Below are 19,533 nucleotides of genomic sequence, written 5' to 3' on the forward strand. Positions count from 1 at the left end.
TGAAGAAGATTGTATATTATAAAATTGAGTCGAACCACTGTAGTTCAAAACAATGTTTTTATATCATCATATAAAAGCATGCTATAAGTGGAGAAGACAACACCTCGGGCCATACAACATTGCCGTGCTAATTGATAAGTTAGACTAACAGATTATAAATCATCCAAATCTACAATGAGAAGACAGTGGCAAGGTAGCTAAGAACTCACAGCAAACAATAGACGGGATTCATCACTGAAGCCGCTATAACGAATCTATTGGAAAATTGGATACTTCAGGCAATCCAGTGTCACCTAAGCTTGGTTTCCTTGCTTCGAAATGAAGATAACGAGAAGAGAGATCGTGGTGCTGCAAATATTTACGAAATGGGTCAACAAAGATAGTTGAAGTGCCCAAATGATTATCTTACAACAAACTTGCAACTGAGATTTTATCATTCAGCATATTAGCAGTTGTCCGTCGGGAACTTTGAAAAAATTGTCAAGAATCACGGTGCTTTTGTTACCTTTCAGGGAGCCCCCACCCAGATGATCCTCTCTAAGTTTGAAATTTGCAGGAGGGTTTTGAATGGAGCTTCGTAATGATTCAGCTGCATAAACCAACCGTGTTCAGCAATTTGCTCATTGTAATCAGAAGAATCTTTCAAATGTTAATAGCTGGTACAGAAAGAGCGAGTAAAAGGTATGGATTGAGAGTTCATAGAAATATTTATAACACAAATGTCAGCATGAGAACTGCATCTTGATTGGTCTTAAACATTCCATCCTAAACAATCATTTACGAAAAAAAAAAAGGTGTTACTTTGTTAGTTTATGCATACATAGTTCTGCATACATCTTTAGAACTATAACATTGTCAACTTGAGATTAAGAAGAAAGAACGAGTAAAAGGTATGGATTGAGAGTTCATACAAATATTTATAGCACAAATGTAAGCATGAGAACTGCATCTTGATCGGTCTTAAACATTCCATTCTAAACAATCCTTTAAGGAAAAAAAAGGTGTTACTTTGTTAGTTTATGCATACATCTTTAGAACTATAACATTGTCAACTTGAGATTCAGAAGAAAGATCATAGGGACCTAATCAATGTTTGCATCCTCTGCACAATAAAAGATAAAGGTCAATAATTAATGTCAATCCTGCTTAAATCAATAAACCTACATGGAGAACGATGGCAAGCAGCAGAAGAGAACGAGTCATTTACTGCGATTTTTCAAAAAATAATCATTTTCCTCAAAAAAAAAAACCTAGACCTAAAGAAAATTTTCCTTTAATTATGATTTTCTATTGCACCAAAAATTGGAAAATCTAGAAAATATTTTTTCTGGAAAATTTTTTCAGTGAAGCAAACAGGCCATAAGATCACATTGAAGAAATCGAAGTCGTTCAAAGGAAATTCATGCGAAAAGGAAAATATTTCTACCTCGTTCAGAAAACATCTCTCCTTCATTAAACCCATCATGGACAAGTGGATAACCCATTCTAGACTTTCTCAAATCTTCTGTTGGTCTGTTTGTCACATCACGACCATCTTCAGTATCATCATCACCTTCAGAAGCTGTTGAAGCAGAAACCCAATCCGAGACTAGAGTCTCCGCACCCCTACTCTTCCTTCCAAATTTCAGTAATCGTTTGAACCCTTTTGTAACATCCTTGCGCGATTGTTGTGATGCATGAGCAGCAATCAAAGGCATCTGAGCACTTCCCCATTTTTTTCTCATCCAAGCAGCATCTGCCTCCAATGGGTTTAATGGATTTAAGGTCCATGATGCCAGACTGCCGATAGGTGAATCTGCACAAACATCAATATCTGATGCCTCAGGGTGCACATTAAAGTTCCATGATCGAGGGCTTTCTCCTGGTGGCACTTCTGCATTCCCTGCAGAATGCTTATTGGGGGAAACGGGAGCTGTACTGTAATCTACTTGGGAAAGTGACTGAAAATCACCATCCTCTGAGCCAAAATCATCAGAGTTCTCATATTCTTGACTACACCTTAACTTTTCACTATCTGAATCAAGCAGATAGTCAGCAGGCTCAGGATCTTCTTGAACAGATGATCTCTCATGTGTATCTTTATCCAAATCAGGTGAGTTGCCTTGCTGAATTAAACCTGAAACAACAGAGGCTTTAGGATTAGAAATGCTAATTCCTGAACTAGGAGCGGCACCTTTCCCTTTCCTGACAAACAACTTCAGCTCCTTGCTCTTTTGAGCTTCATTGGTAAAAACTGTATCTGCATGTGGCTTATCAAACCCAGTGAGTGCAGTATCAAGAATATCAGAATTGAGAAGAGAAAGGTCCTCCAATTCACCAGGCATTGCAGCACTATTTCTCATGGACAGAAACCTATGTGACTTGTCTTCCATAACATGGTTAGTCTCTTCAACAATGCTCTTGCTTCGAGAAAGAATTTTAATTCTCTCTCTTTTATTTACCCTGTTAATTGCTGTTGATGGTTTTGTATTTTCCTTTCTGAAGTCAGTGAAGTTAGGAAGTGATTCAGAAAGAGGATTTTCAGTTTGTGATCTGTTCTTTGTGGAAACTAATTTGGCAGATTTAACAGAAGGCTTAGGATTTGAAATTACTGTTGTCCGAGGTGTGGAACAAGACAAAGCTTTGTTAGGCAAAAGCTTCGTGCTTTTAAAATGATTATTAGCAAACAGATCATTATAAGATGTATGCTGGCCTTGATCATATAGTTTATCCACGTCTTCCTCCTCTTCAGCAACAGATTCAACAGCCTACAACCAGAAAAAATTGCTCCACTAAATAATTTCCGTAAAATATCAAGCTGAGGCTACTGATTAGTGTCCAAAAAATTCAATGGATTATCAGATGGTATTGGCAACAACAAACAATATAAACTGTTATTTGAACTCAGTACAAGTACCTGACAAAAGTATGGATCTAGGTTCAAACATGTCATGATACAACAATTTAGTCACTGGTTAGTTTGGACATAATTGTGCAACAAACAAGCTAGGTTGCCATCTCTTTACCTATCTGCTACATTGCTTTGTTTTAAGTTTTATTTCTAGCTAATCTGAAAAAGAAATTAATTGGTCACTGGAACAGTTCACACAATTGTGATAACAAAACAAAAAACCAAATAGACACAACTGATTGCAAATCCAGAATCGCTAGAACCGTACTAAAATAATTTGGTGCAGATTAATACTCAATCAATTAGACAAAGATAACATATGGGCAAGTCACACTAGAATCCAACAATGGCTAAAACTCTAACTTAAGCTTGTTACATAGTTTATGATGTCAACCATATATACATAAATCTAAGGATGTAATTACTTTCCAACTGGAAATTTGTAGGCAGCTAGACCTATACTGTAACAATTCTAGATAAAGTCAGAGACTATGTACAATAATAGTGAATATGCATAATAATGAAGGATAATTAGAAGAGAAACTACATATCAATACCTCATTTTGTCTTTTTCCAAAAGATCCCACTTTTTCTGCCCGAAGATATTTTTTTTTTGAAACCTGTCTAGCAGCAGATACTGTGTATCTTGAATTCATTTCAGCCTGACTGTGTTCTAGACTGTCCCGCATTGCCTTCATTTTCGCTTCCTTTTGAGCCCTTTTTGTTTGCGACTCTACCACTAGCTTAGCATCCCGTTTTTGCGTGTATGCATAATACAACTTTCCTCTTGAATCATTTGATGAGCTGAAGTTGTCAAATTTTTCATTAGCAGAACCATAGTCCTTTTTATCTGCCATTGGTTTTAGAAATGTGGCATCTGTTTCCATTTCCTTTTCAGAAATTTCCCTCGTGGATTTCTTAAGCAAGTGATCAGGAGGTATCATTGCATGTCTTTTATCCATAGCCACAGGAACCTGATCATCAAATTCCACAGGTGTGCTTCTTCGATTATTAGCTGTCTGATCAATAGCAGTTCTGAGCTTATGTGCAGCAAAAAGCTTTTCCAACTCATTAGCCTTTGTTCTTAGTTCATCATTTAAGTCCTGATTTCCTTTTGATTGTTTCATAACTTGAAGCTGTTCCTTCTGATGGGTAGAAGGCGGCTCAACTACATTCTGTGTTTTCTTAGAATTCCTAGAAAGCAAAGCTGGCACAGAGTTTGTTTCATTATTTTTTAATTCCTCTATGTTTGTCTCACAAACGGATAATTTTTGCTGATTTTTTTTGTCCATGCTATAGGCATATTCTTTTGTTTTAACTAGAGAATTTCTAGAAGTTACATGTGAGGCAGGAACATTTCTTGCTCCAGCTTCCTCCATTTTTACAGGGAGAGTTTTCCCCTGGGTTTGAGAAGTCTGTAAATCACTTTCTGAATGTGAACTTGATAAAACTTTCAGCTGAACCTGAGAACCAAATGGACCTTTTGCTTTCACTTCTACACTTGTCCTTCTCCCAGATGTCGAGGATTGGTTGCCTAATTTTGCTTGATTCTTTGTACCAGCACCATCTGTGCCAAGAGTTTCTCTGGTCCAAGGATGTGCAATTTCTTGATCTCTCCGATCAAGTTGCTCGGTGGCAATAGATCGAGTTTGTCCTACTTCAAGTAGTGTTATTTGATCTTTCATTTGAAATTGGTTCCCTTCTTCTGACTGTAAGGTAGATATTGCGAGATTTAGTGAATCAGTATCATTTCTGTTTACTGGAAGGGTTTTTTGGTGTACAACCTTACAATTTTTATTGTCAATTCCCATTTGTTCATCCTGTCCTGTAGAGACACAGTGCTTGCCCTTCTCTACATCTGGCCTGTTCTTGTTAATAGAGGACCTGACACCTTCATCCTTGTTTCCATCTCCATCACCAGAAAATCCTTTGTCCTCGGAATGCAATGAAGGTGAAGTATCTGTTGTTCTTTGATCCAACCAGCATTGTGATGTGACAGTATCCCTCAATCCTGCAGCCTTGGTCTCCTCAGTTTTATTTCTCAATGGAAGCTGTAAGTTGGTAGAAGTAGGTGTTTCAACAGTGCTCCCACTTCCTCTAACATCATTAATACTGTTACTGGTGCTGCTGGTAAGATCAATGCTCATGTCACTAGCACCACTCCACCTTCTCAACACTGACTTCTCCGAAACATCAGAAGAGAGCCTCCTATGGCCTTTACCTGATATTACCCTATTGGCACCTGCAGAAATGATATTTCCAGAGTTTGCTGACTGTTCCTTTTGTTTGCTTTCAAACATGTTGATTCGGTCCTGGACACTTAGCCGTCTAGATCCCCCTCCATCCTGCCGAGATGGCTCATTAGCTGATGAAGCAGAGGAAATAGGCTCCTCCGACACTGCCTTCTGCCGCAGGATGGACATGGCTTGCTGAGTTGCACCTGAAAACACTGTCGACACTGTCCTTAATGTTTGGCTGTTAGGTTTCTGATCTTGAGGATCACCACCAACAGGAGGTTTACTAGCACCAACTTGCAACTCTGGCTCATCTGTTGACATGTCTGAGCTTGAAGAGGAACAGAGGTTTTTGTCTGCAAAGCTTTTCAAATGCTGATGCAGAGACTGTGACTGATGGGCAATAAGATCGGAATACTTTTGACAAAGGAAAATGAATTTGTTGCATGCCTCACTGTTGACAATATACCATGCATCAGTATGAAAATTGCAATATGAGAGAAAGAAGAAATGATATACTGATAGAAAAAGAAATAAGTCACCTTGTCTAACAAGAATCACAAACTCTTGTGAAATTTAATGAATATGAAAAATACAAAGATCCTAGCATACATGAACTATGCTGTCTAGCTTAGTCGGAAGCATTCGTATCTATGAACTTTGATGTTTTTACCACTAATTCTTATAATGATGTTTGCTGATTAAGTTTGATCAGCTTTAACAGTTACATTATATTTGTGCACTAACTTTTATTAGATAACCCAGATCAAATAAGGCATGGTTCTGTTGACAACTAACAAGATGTTACAGCATTGATCATGTTTGACTTTCAGGAAGTGAAAAACACAACTTACTTCTGGCAATGGCTTCCCTAGATGACATGAAGACATAATAAATACTCCCATCACAATTACTAGTCGATGGCTTACCCAGATAATATGAACACATAAAGCACGGTCCCATCATAATTACTAGTCAATAGATTCTTCATATCTTGAAATTTGATGGTTTAACATTTGAACTGGCATTACCATTCTACCTCACTAGCAAAGTAGGAAGCATACAAGCTATATAAACTGGCAGAGCTCTTGATATCACTCAACAAATTGTGGGTCTTGTACTAAACAAGATACAAGGATCTTGGTAGATATCGTACCAATTCTGCAGTCCCAGCCAGCCAGGACATGGACATGACAGGTATTGCCTGGTCAGAAGCAAACTGACAAATTAATTGGTTGTATCATATTTCTCTTGTGATGTGTTAGCTAGCCCTATGCCACCACAAGCTGAAGGGAAGAATGTATGGAGAATGTGTAAATAGAATGTGTCTGTGCACCCAGTCTCCACAGAACAAGTTTTAACATTGCAATGGTGATGCCACTAATCCTTAATTACCTTGATAAGGCCCAGATCATCATCAGCATAATGGAAAACATCTTTTCCCACGAGATAGATGAAGAAATATCATTGTCAATAAATAGTTACAAAGAAATGGATCCAAACTATTGAGGTTGCATTCAAGAAGAGTTACTCCTGAAGAAAAAGCCTAGAGCATTCAAATTGATAGAAGAAATAGGAAACAATAACAAAAATAAATTGGCTAACCAAGCTTTTTTTTTCTCACTGTATGCTACATCTATTATAAATTGAGATATCATTTCTCATTTAGCAGGAAAAAAAATAATACAAGTCATTTTGAGTTCCACTACTTACATTAGACGAATTGCACCAAAATACTCGGCAAAGAGAAGAAGCTCAGAGACATTATCAATAGAAAATCCAGCAGAACAAGCCCGAGCACACGCTTTGGCCAGGTCTTGCTTAAGAGTGACAAGCCTCAAATCAATGGCTCTTAGAAGTTCGTTCCTGACAACAAAACCATAATGAGACTGATAAGAAAAAGAATTAGCTATCCAACAATCTTACTAAAGCTTTTGATTAATATATTAGAAAATTTTGGAGCACATTCAAGGAAACTGATTGGCAAATTATTTTGAAGTTTCATTAGCAAATGCTACTGTTATTTTGAGAACCTAAACTGTAGGAAACTATGGGGTTCTATGAATGAAATCACACATTTTATTTTGAGTGCCGGAAATTCTGTCATTAAAGTCCTTGATTTAGTCATAATTTCAGGAGTATGCCAGGATCATTTTTGTAAAGATATACAAATAAAAAAAAATAGGAAAGTATAATATGTCAAATATTAGCTTTATTTAGTTTCCTTTTCATTAGTTTCCTTTCCTATTGTAAATTCTCTCTATAAAAGGAGAGCCTTGTACCTATTCTAGTTAAGTGGAAATAATTATTTTCCTCATATTTTATTTCTTGGTATTAGAGCAAGAAGGAAAAAATATATATATACAACAACAATAAAATTGTAGTAGCCAATATCAGAAGTCACGTCCAAAACCACTACAATTCCTTGTCACAATAAAACCCTCTGAGACCTTGCAACACCATTCTAACTCTCATTCAGTCCAAATCACCACCATAATGGTGACAACTTCCTCCGAGGGTCGCAATATGTCCGAATGTATATTCGTGGGTAAGGAAAAATCGGTTACATCACAGATACAAGAAGGCTCTTACTGTTAATGATCCACCACATGCCACATGAGATGCTAAAAACTCTATGGTTATGACATGGCTAGTCAACTCTAAGGAGGAGAATATAAGTACCAATTACATGTACTATCCTATTGTAAAAGAGTTATGGGATAATGTTAGTCAGATTTATTTTGAGCTGGAAAACCAATCTCAGGGTTTTGAATTGACTTTAAAGTTAGGGGAAATTTGTCAAAGAGATGATTCCATTACCAAATATTTCAATTCGTTGAAAAGGCTGTGGTAGAATCTTGAACTCTTCAGCACATACAAATAGAAATGTGCTGATGACTACAACCACCACAAGAAAACTATGGAAAACAATCGTGTTTACAAATTTCTTGCCGGTATCAACGTTGAATTTGATGAAGTACGAGGAAGGATTATTGGGAAACCTCCTCTCCAATCCATTGGTGAAGTATTTGCCGAATTCAGAAGAGAAGAAAGCTGAAGGAGTGTCATGCTGGGAAAAAGGAGTGCCAATGAGTCAATTAAAAATTCTACCTTATTCACTGATGCTACCTACAAGACTGCAAATTACCAATGTAGGTATGATGATAAGCCACGAGTTTGGTGCGATTTTTGCAACAAGTCTCGGCATACATGTGAGACATGTTGGAAAATTTATAGCAAACCTGCCAACCAAAAAAGCAGTAAGCAAGGAGAGAAGAATCGTAGAATTCAATGAAGTCGACTCAGGTTCCTTCAACAAAGAGCGGATTAATCAATTCTTGAAGCTGATAAAATCCAACTTCTCATATGGTATTCCTAGTGTTTCCTTGGCACAAACAGGTAACAATCCTAAAGCTCTCTCTTGTTTAAACTCCTGTATGTGGATTATAGATTCTGAAGCCTCATATCACATGTCTAGTTGCTCTCACTTATTTAATATTTATTTCCCTTATTATGGAAATGAGAAAATTAGAATTGTCGATGGTAGTTTTTCACCTATTGCAAGAAAAAGACTTATTAAACTAATCGAGAAAAAATCTCAATTCAATTCTTCATATTCCTAAATTAGCATACAACCTTTTATCTGTTAGTAAACTATCTAAAGATTCTAATTGTTGCATTATATTTCTTAAATCACATTGTGAAATTCAAGACTAAAACTCGGGGATGATGATTGGGCGTGCTAGGATGATTGAAAGTCTTTACTACCTGGATGAAATACCTATTAGTAATAAAAAAGCTCAGAGCTTTAACAGTATCAGACAAACTCGATTTGAGAAAAAATAATACTATGGCACTATAGACTAGGACATCCTAGTTTTCTTTATTTAAAAAACTTATTTCTAGAATTATTTAAAGGCATTAATTGTTCTTCTTTACATTGTGAAACTTGTATTTTTGCAAAATCTGATCGCTCAACTTATTTGCCAAAAATTTACCAAACCTTCAAACCTTTTTATTTGATTCATAGTGATGGTTGGCGCCCATCTAAAACTACTACTCTTTGTAGAAAAAAATAATTTGTAGCATTTATTGATGATCATACGCGTTTATGTTGGATTTATCTGATGAATAAAAAAAATCTGAAGTGAGAATTTTATTCAAAAATTTTTACACTGATTGAAAACCAATTTCAAACCAAAATTTGTATTTTATATTTTGACAATGGAACAAATATTTTAATGAGCACTTAGGGTGATTTTTTGAATAAATTTTTTTTTCATCAATCTACTTGTCGGGATACCCCTCAACACAATGACATTGTAGAACGAAAAAAAAATTTACTTGAAGTAGCACATGCCATAATGTTTTATATGCATGTTCCTAAGTATTTATGGGATGAAGCAATTTTAACCTCCTCTTATTTGATAAAGATGCCTATTAAGGTGTTAGAATACAAAACATCTCTAGATCGTCTTAAAAAAAAATTCATGAAATAAAATTGATTTTTGATTTATCTGTCAAAGTTTTTGGATGTACTGTATATGTTCATGTGTCATGTCAATTTCGTTCAAAACTTGAACCACGTGCAATAAAATACGTATTCTTGGGTTATTCACCAAACAAAAAGGGGTATAAGTGTTTCGATCTTCAAACAAAAAAATTTTATGTGAGCACGGATATGCCTTTTTTAGAAACAAAACCCTATTTTACCAAAAATTCTCTTCAATGACGACAAGTAAAAGACAATTTTTGGGGCATTTCTATCCCACTTCCCAATATCATTTTTCTGGACAATCTTGAAAATAGTCACTTACCTCTACAAACTGATCACCATGATCTAAGTCCGGAGCCTCAGGTTTATACCAAGAAGAGATTTCATTAGAAATAAAGACTCGAATATCAAGCATCCACAACACCAGTCTGAAAATTCGAGCTTTGGCATCAAAATTTCATGTAACCCTATCCCAAGTCCAACTTTGATTCCTCCCATTGTGCCTAATTATTCACCTACTATTACTGATCTATGTTCCTATAGCAATTAGGAAAGGTATCCGAAATTGCACTAATCATCCTATTGCAAATTATTTTTTCCTATCAAAGACTATCAAAAAAACCATAAAGTTTTTACTTTTAGGATTTCACACTTGTTTGTTCCAAGGAATATACCGGAAGCTTTGGATGATCCAAGCTGGAAATTAGCAGTCATGGAAGAGTTGAATGCTTTAAAGAGAAGTGACACTTGGGAGATAGTTGATCTACTCAAAGGTAAGAAACTAGTTGGGTGTAAATGAGTGTTTACAATAAAATGTAAAGCTGATGGAAGTATTGAAAGGTACCAGGGTAGACTCATGGCTAAAGGCTTCACTCAAACTTATGGAATTGATTATCAAGAGACTTTTGCTCCAATTGCTAAGATAAACTCTATCAGAGTCCTGTTATCTCTTGAAATAAATTCCGATTGGTCACTACATCAACTTGACATTAAAAACGTATTTCTCAATGGTGATGTAGAAGAGGAGGTGTTCATGAGCCTACCGTCGAGATTTGAGAAGAGACTTGAGTGGAAAAGCGTGCAAATTAAACAAGACATTATATGAACTCAAACAGTCACTAACAGCGTGATTTGAACGCTTTGGAAAGGCTGTTATCAGTTATGGCTTCTTGCATAGTCAAGTAAATTACATAATATTTTATAAACATTAAAAAAAAGGTAACGTTGTTATTTTTTGATTGTTTATGTTGATGACATTTCTTAACTGGCGATGATGAAACAAAATTTGCAGTCCTAAATAAGAAACTCACAAAAGAATTTCAAATTAAGGATCCGAGAGTCCTAAGTTTTTTCTCGGAATGGAATTTGCAAGATCCAAAGTATATTTGTTAATTAAAGAAAGTATATTCTTGATCTCCTTAGAGAAACATGTTTGCTTGGGTATGAAATGGTTGAGACTTCAATTGAGCCTAACTTGAAGTTACAAGCTGCTAAGGCCCAAGGACTATATTAGAGACTCGTAGGAAAATTGATTTACTTGTCTCATACGCGACTTGATATCGCTTTCACAATTAGCATGGTAAGTCAGTTCATGCGCTCACCAAGAGCAGAACATTTCGAGGCCATATATAGGATATTGAGATATTTGAAAGGAACTCCAAAGAAATTTATTATTCAGGAAACATAGACATCTTCAAATAGAAGTATACACAGATGCAGAATGGGAAGGAGTGTTACAGACAAGAGATAAACATCAGGCTACTGTTCTTTTGTTAGAGGGAACCTAGTTACATTGCAAAGTAAAAAAACAAAATGTGGTAGCCAAAAGTAGTGTTGCTGAAGCATAATCTCATGGAATTTGTGAGGTGATGTGGATCAAAAGAATTCTTGAAGAATTGAAGCTTATTACTCAACTCCTATGAAGGTTTATTGTGAAATAAAGATGTTATTTCCATAGCTCATAATCCAGTTCTTCATGATTGCACAATGCATATAGAAGTGTATAAACATTTCATCAAGGAGAAAATCAATACTGCAATAATATGCATGACATATCTTCCAATAAATGAACAATTAGCTGATGTATTAACAAAGGGACTACACAAGAAATAATTTGATAAACTTACTAGCAAGCTGGCTAGAAGATATCTTCAAACCAGCTAAATGGGAAGTGTTGGAAATTATGTCATTAAAGTCCTTGATTTAGTCATAATTTCAGGAATATTCCAAGATCGTTTCTTATATGAATATAGATTGTAAAAGATATACAAATCAGAAAAAATAGGAAAGTATAATCTGCCAAATTTTAGCTTTATTTAGTTTCCTTTTCATTAGTTTCCTTGTCTATTGTAAATTCTCTCTATAAAAGGAGAGCCTTGTACCTATTCTAGTTAAGTGGAAATAATTATTTTCCTCATATTTTCAGTCTTTGAGTATAAAAAAAAAACCCAGTGGTATGTATAAGTCGAACAATCTTTGACAACCACTAGATTTCATAATTACATTTGATAATGAACATTGTGGTTATGACAGCAGCCAGGCATATGGACAGCTCTTACACAACCCAAATAGGAAACCTGATTTGCTAGTTTAGATACAGTGCATCTACAAAAAAAAAAAATCTGCTACCTTAACAACCCCCTAGTGCCGGGAGCTAAACAGTGCATCTACAAAGAGAATATTGACAGAGGAGATTGGATTAATAAACACACAGGCAAGAATCAAATAACTCTAATTCTTGCAGTGATTTGGTGATTGGAAAATTGATTTACTTAAGCTGTTATTTTCATCCCTTGTATGTAGTCACACACTATTGCTTGGGAATGATGCAGCCACTTAAATTACTTGAACTTGGATGTCAAGTATTTAACACGGGTACAGATCTAAGTGTTTGAGACTTTATTTTCTAAAAGTGGGGAAACAAGGACCTGGCTGAAAAAAGACCCAAAATTTAACCATGACAGTCAAACTTGTTTCCCTACATAGGAACAAATAGCGGTCTGTGAAATCAGATCAGGGCATTGTGAGTCCATTATTTAATAAGACTTAACACTCTCACCTATGGATAGTACCATAGTTTTATACAATTATTCTTTTAACCTAAGGGAAACAAGACAATAATACAATAATGACCAATCATTTCTTTTGATTGGTTGGACTAGAAGCAGATTTTGGATTCATCTAGACAAGCTCAAAATTTGAAAAAAATGCAGTGTGGCAAAGTCTGACTGACCAAATTTTACATTTTATTTTATTTTTCCTTTTGTTTATTTCCTTTTGTTTCTTACTAAAATGCATAATGGCCAGGGGTCGATTCTCAGGAACTGACGACTTGGGGTTTACCCCGCCATGCGTCTATGGCCTGTGTACCTGCATGAACCTCCCTCTATATCCGTGGGGCCGACACTAGGGGGGCCGCTAAGGTAGCGGATATCTCTAGTTGGAGAAATTGGAATTGTGAAAAATATCCAAACACGTTGGATACCTTATCCTGCAAATCTAGCATCATGGTTTCAAGTGCCAATTAAGCATAGTGAAAACATATCATCTTGCCACTGTGCCCCTGAACAGGTAAATGCCACTGTGTTGCTTGTTATAACACAATTTTGATAGTCCTAACTGTGACAGTGCCTCTCTGCCAATATGCCCAAAGCAGGCTGGGACATGAAGGTTTTCTTCCTATAACTTGTTCTTTGATTTCAGTTGTAGGTCGCAGGGATGAAGTGATACTATAAAACAAGTAGGGATAGGAAGAGAAGAAACATCATCTGGACCGCCACCAACAACAAAGATGAGTAACACAAAAGTTGGAGAGATTAAGATGTATCATTATCCTATAATTGTATTTATTCCAGTTTTTGGCAGCCAGTCCAAGTTCAACTCATTAGTTAGCCAGATACATGGAGAAACTACCTCCAACATCAAATATCCAAAGAGAATGTTTATCTTCTCTTTGAAAATTATGAGTGATCTCACTAAGATGTTGCATGACCAAATGCTCTCATCCGATGTATGACGATCATTTTTGGTATCAATAAGATGTGATAATTTTATCAAATGATAGTTATATTATTGTGACTTGTTGCTCAGTTGTTGTTGACTTATTATAATTGAAGGTAAACAAGTCAAGTAAAAAACAATTATAGGATTATAAAAAAAATTAAGTTGATCTCAGCAAGCTTTGAAGTGTGTCAAGCATCAACATAACATGGTAGCAAAACCATTTTGGCTTAAGCCCAAAATTGACACAAAATCATACTTTAAACCTTGTCTAGCACTATTGTCGTAATTGTACAATTCATGATTTATAGATTTTTATCAATATAATACAAATTGGATGTAGAAAGACATTATATCATATATAATTATGATTATTTGTTCTGATTTAATATGATTACATAAGAATCATATTTGGGGAAAAATGAAGTCGTTAAGAAATAAAAAACTGACATATTAAAGTTAATCCTAGCCACAGGAATTAAAGCAAGTTGTCAAGTCCATTATAAAAGGGGGAAAAGTAAAATTTTTATTGCTTGATAGAAAAAGAAAGGTGAGTGGAATGTTGGGGCAGATAACTTAGAATATGTGGAAACTCAGAAACAACCATGAGGTTGGACTCTACGCTCAACATTGATGAAATGATGCAAATCTTGTCACATTGAGACCTGAATTGACAGCCGAAGTGGAGTTAACAAGGCTGAGAAGAAGTCCTTTTCTCTTTCTCGCTTCGCTTTGCATTGTTGGTGTCTTTATCTTCCTCTCTTCAACTATGTTGATGGAAGTTGAGGAGATAAGTGTCAATTCAACTTTGCATTGTTGGAGCTACATGAAGTAGAAATATACTGTATTTGTTTATCTAGGTGAGATATGAACCTAGTTAATCAATAATATTATTAAACATGTTTTACAATGCCAAAATATAGTAATCTTTTTAACCTATCTCACATTTTGTCAGCTAAATCTTATGATTCACAATTCAAAATTTTATCATAACAATCAAGATTGAACCTTGATTTAACAAACTTTGAATCTAGTAACTCGCTGCTAGGACATATAATTAAATAATTAAACAAATAAATAGGGCCAAAAGGCAAGTTAATTCATTATTGAATGGTACATACTCCATCCATTCAAATACTGAGCTAACAGTTCATAAAAAATTCAAAAAGTTCTTGCTTCATAAATTGTTTCATAGGTGTAATCTTAATGAAAGATTGCCCACACAACTAGAAAAAAAAATAAATATGTTGATCAAAATTTGCATGATAAGCAATAAAAACATACTTTGTTACATCTGCATCTTCTACAGAACTGATAACATCTTCACCTGCGAGAAAAAGCGAAAGATATTATCAAGCCAACAAGAGATCGCTTTATATGCAATAACCTGAGGCATAACTAATTTGGTGAAGATGATTCTACCAAACTAGTTAGGGCTCAGGTATTGGTGTCAGTCGTATGAATCTCATTCCACCAATAAAATACGTAAAGCTATATGCTAGTAACATCTACATGTTTTAAATCACTTTTCAATAGGCTAGTAATAGAATTTAAATTTTCCTTGTTCTCCCTTTATGCCTCATGTCTTCAAATCATGGGTGCCCACCACTTTGACCCATATAAGTATGATTAGTTGTACCAAAGTCACATAAAACTTCTCTTTTTGTCCAAAGACAATCACATAAGTAAAGTTTAGAACCTTTTCTATGTCCATTTTAGTCACTCATTATCCTATTGGTTATATCTTCATCAAGATCTCCTCATTCAATATTGGATAAAAGATGCAAAAAATTTAAGTCATGATTGTCAGATGGTTAATAATTATCAAGTTGGGAATATAGGTGAACTAGAATTTAAAGGAAGAAAAGAAAAAAAAAAGTATTAAGATATATTTCAAAAGATGTTCAAAATCTTAAAAAGATGCATATTGTGCATATTAACATTGTGCAAATAGTCAATAATGGCATAGATAAAATTAGATAAAAAAACAAATTTATTATCAAAGTATTAATAATATCATATTATTGTTATTATTAATCATCATATCAGCAATTACTTACTACTATTATTTGATAAACTCATATTATTACTTTACATGTTAAATCTACTAGACAATTATCAAATAATAAAACATTATTCATAAAAAATTATAGATAACAACAATCGATAATAATCAAAATAAAAATGATCTGTATTGTTATTATTGAATAAAACTATATTATAGTATAGATTATCGAACATACTTTTAGTAAAACTGTATTATAGTCCAATTGGGCCCATAATTACCTCATAATCATATTTTAATTAAAAAGGAATTTTAGGCCTCCATTTATCAAGAGAGATTATTTTTATGTCACAATTCATTATAGCCTCTCTCAATAGATAGTGAGCAAGAGAGAAGATTGAGGCATCAGACTAGTGAGCAGCAGATACCTAGTAAAAATTCTTAACTTACGGGGTCAACCTTACAAACAAGCAAACAAAAGGAATGCAACAAAACTTACATGATGGTCTTAAATCTTACACTTAAATTGAACATCTATTTTTCTTACTTACAAGTAGTCAAATATGAGAATTCAATACACGTGTATGTAGGTGTTCAGCACATCATTTTCTAAGTGGGGATCACAGTGACTCTATATGCAAGGGTCTAATTTTAGACACGAATACTGAGATGCAACAAAACATAAATTTTATTACAAAGATTCAAGTATTATTATAGTCATGGCTTAATATGAAAACAAAGAAGTTTAAATCTGACCACTGGATTTCCTAGGCAATTCAAGTCTCCATGGGATAATGTTACAAGTGGGAGACCACTGGGTCACTATCTAGTGTTTGGTTTGCTGAGATCAGCGGACATACTATATCCAGATAAGGAAGCCTATGTTCACATAAATCTTGTACCTTCATGCAAGCATCAATTCCTAAAACACATCTTGTTTGTGTGTCACTCTCTTGTCTCCTACTCATCACCTCATCGGTGTGCATGGTGATTGCCCCTTCAACATTTGCAGGAAATTATTGTTAATCGAGGGTCTATGCCAACGCCATTTCCTTTGTTTCCCTTATCATGTCTTTGTTAGTTCCTTTCACTGGCATGGGTTTCTTGTGCCCTTCTTTTGGGGGGCAAATAAAGGAAGTTGTTAATTTCCATCAAGTTGCAATTGCACCTGGAATGCACCACCTGATAACTGACTCCATGCAAAAGCACTGTATAGATTAATTGTCACACAAGTTCCATGTGAGATGGAGAAGAATAGATCCAAACCTCTAAAAATGAGAAATAGGGAGTTTTTTTTCCATCCTTTCAATTTACTTCCAAATGGAGACACAAATGAGTTTGACCCTTCATTCCCATGGTGGATACATATTTCATCTCACATCATTATCAAAGTTGTATGTTAATTTCATAGTGGGAGGACAAAGGAAACAAAGGCTTTCATGAAATGCATAAACTCAGAAAACAAAAGAAAAGAATAATAAAAGATTTAGGTACACCTCATCAAGAAAAAAAATAATCATTATGTAGATATAAAGGAAACAAAACTAAGCTTACTTGGTCTACAAGAAAGTGTATTTCCGATACCCTGCATTACAGAGTAGTTATTTCAGCATTATCAAAATGTAAGCAAGTCTAAATCCAAACTAAGTTCCATGATCAATGGGACTGCCTGTGAATATATTCGTCTGGCGCCTTCCAACTGTGATATCTCTGCGTCACAGGTGATGGCTGACTCCAGCACCTCAGGAGTACTGACAAACCGAACAAACCTGCAGCCAATAACTATTCTAAGCAAATTGGACAGAAGATTCTAACAAGCACTGAAGGATCAAGGAGTAAAACAACCCGTAGCTCATTGCCTAAAGACCTAATTTGATCAACAGTGATTTATGACATTATCTCAACTGAACCTTTCCAGAGTTCCTTTATTAAACCATCCGTGGCCACTCGTTGATCCGTCAACTTCCAGTTTTATCATCTCGTCTGAACACGCAGCCTGCTCTTCTGCAACCTTCAAATGTGTGAGAAATGGCTTTAAGAAACCAGAGGCAATCTTCTCGGTCCTCCCATTTCCAGATACAAACAGCTCGCATCTGCAAGATGTGTTTTTTTTTTTCCCACTTCAAGCAGCTACTGAAAATTGAAACCAAAACTCATCTTGACGGTGGATTTCACCTTGACCGCCTTGGCGATAGCTCAAATACAGCACAGTCGAGAGGAGTGTCAGAGTCCATCTTCTTAGCCTGAAAAAGCTCTTCCTTATCCGTTCACCAGCAACACCACACGATCAAAAAATCCGAAGCCCTCGAGCCCTACAATATGGCAGACATGCGACCTATCCAGTAAAATCGGTTGCCATGCCAGTCTGATTCCACGAGCCACACGATAAAACAACAAAAATCACAACTTGCAAACCTCATCAAGATGGAAGCTCGATTCAGATCTACTAGATCAAGCCAGCAAAGTGACGGCCCACTCTGGAATCAAAACCCAGAGAAGACAACAACGAGCATTCGCTTAGATTTAGCCGACTCACCACTGACTACCACAATGCCGGAGCATCGTGAGGCAGGGAGTCCAAGGACCCCGCGACCGGCCGATCGTGTATTTGAGACGCTGGAAACGAGGAATAGCCGTAGGAAGGTGTGAAGAATGGACCTCGTCGGCTTCTCCAGGCGCCTTCTGCCTCGATCTGGGATCCCAGCAACCGTGGGCGGGGTAGGTAGAAAGAGATCGAGAGGTGAGAGCAATGGAGGAAGGTCGGAAGACCGACACGGAACGAGATGAGGACAATGGAGAAGAAAAACGGCAGGAGGCAGGGGAGGCGGTTGCTTTACTCTTCTGCCGCTATCTGCTCTCCTCTTACTCAAAGAGAAGTCGAAGATGAGAAGAGAGAGAAGCGAGGAGTGGAGGAGTTGAGGAGAGAGAGTGCCGTGGCATTTCATGGACAGCTTTTTTTAAGTAGCTCTAGATGGATTAGAGTACCGAGAATGCCTCTGGAGGCTCAGAAATTTACACGAGCATCCATAATAAATCAAAATTTTCAATCTTCCGGTCGCATTATTAATTAAATATTTTATTTTTTAAATATTATAAATTTTATAATTAAATATTTTATAAATTAAATATTTATGAGGTCCATCACTATCAAATATTTTAAATTTTACCATTAAATATATATTTTAAAATTTTTTATTAAAAAATAAAGAGAAACTGATGATTTTTCTTCCTTAATATTCACTTTCAATAAGGAATATTTAAATAAGCAAATTGAATATGTAATATATCGGCAATTTATGAAAGGACACACCTAACTTTCCATATCGACTAAAAGCATACCATACTTTAATAATTATTAAAGGATATAATAATTTATTTGATTTTCCTATTATATTCTTCCCGCCAGACAACGATAACATCTCTCTATCCACTCCCTCTTTCTCTCACTATCAATTTTTACTCGACTCCAATTATTTTTTTTTCAAAACACCCGGGATTAAAAATAATAATAATTAATAATAATCAAATAAATTTATTGATTGACCTACGCTCCGATTACATATATTTTAAGCCCTTTGAAAATATGTCATTCATTATTGTTTTTTATATTAGCGGGTGATGATGTTTTCAAAAATGAATTTAAGTTGAATAAATTAATAAATGAAACAAAGGATCAGAGAGATTTGTTTTCTATGATTATAAAAAGCGAAAAGGTTCATTCCCAGTGTTTTCACCATCTCATCCCAGGCTAAGGAGATGAATCACGGAAGTTACTAATCTTTAGAATAATGTCTAGCACATAAAGGAGATATTTATCTCGACTTTACTAAGATTCGAATCTCATATCTCATAATGACAACATCTCATATACTAATCACTAGATTATCCCGAGAAAAAATTTACTTTCCAT

The 19,533-nt window shown here is 35.4% G+C and overlaps 1 protein-coding gene across 2 annotated transcripts; it reads right to left on the reverse strand.

The window, feature by feature from the left end:
* Nucleotides 1-18,553, reverse strand: LOC121971721. 2 transcript variants are annotated; one of them, XM_042523124.1, is made up of 13 exons: nucleotides 18,039-18,553; nucleotides 17,799-17,935; nucleotides 17,534-17,716; nucleotides 17,293-17,392; nucleotides 17,178-17,208; nucleotides 14,903-14,945; nucleotides 8,273-8,366; nucleotides 8,127-8,194; nucleotides 6,838-6,990; nucleotides 3,448-5,578; nucleotides 1,427-2,747; nucleotides 506-589; nucleotides 1-348 (listed from the first exon to the last, which is right to left on the reverse strand). In XM_042523124.1, exons 2-13 carry the CDS (start codon nucleotides 17,855-17,857, stop codon nucleotides 290-292), a joined length of 4,326 nt encoding a protein of 1,441 aa, XP_042379058.1. In that variant the 5' UTR covers nucleotides 17,858-17,935; nucleotides 18,039-18,553; the 3' UTR covers nucleotides 1-289. The 2 variants fall into 2 exon arrangements, with proteins under 2 accessions (XP_042379058.1, XP_042379059.1); XM_042523125.1 differs by lacking the exons at nucleotides 8,127-8,194; nucleotides 8,273-8,366.
* Nucleotides 18,554-19,533: the final 980 nt, after the last annotated feature.

This window comes from Zingiber officinale, chromosome 4A (genome assembly GCF_018446385.1).
Source record: "Zingiber officinale cultivar Zhangliang chromosome 4A, Zo_v1.1, whole genome shotgun sequence".
Classification (NCBI taxonomy): Eukaryota; Viridiplantae; Streptophyta; class Magnoliopsida; order Zingiberales; family Zingiberaceae; genus Zingiber; species Zingiber officinale.

Bases quoted from the DNA above. Each gene is read 5' to 3' on its own strand.
- LOC121971721 (XM_042523124.1), bottom strand. From the start codon at position 17,857: ATGGACTCTGACACTCCTCTCGACTGTGCTGTATTTGAGCTATCGCCA. The intron at 8,367-14,902 runs GTATGTTTTTAT...TTTGGTTGGCAG, and splicing joins GAAGATGCAGATGTAACAAA to GTTTGCTATAAATTTTCCAA. The intron at 6,991-8,126 runs GTTTCCCAATAA...TTTTGTTGTCAG, and splicing joins ACCAATGGATTGGAGAGGAG to GAACGAACTTCTAAGAGCCA.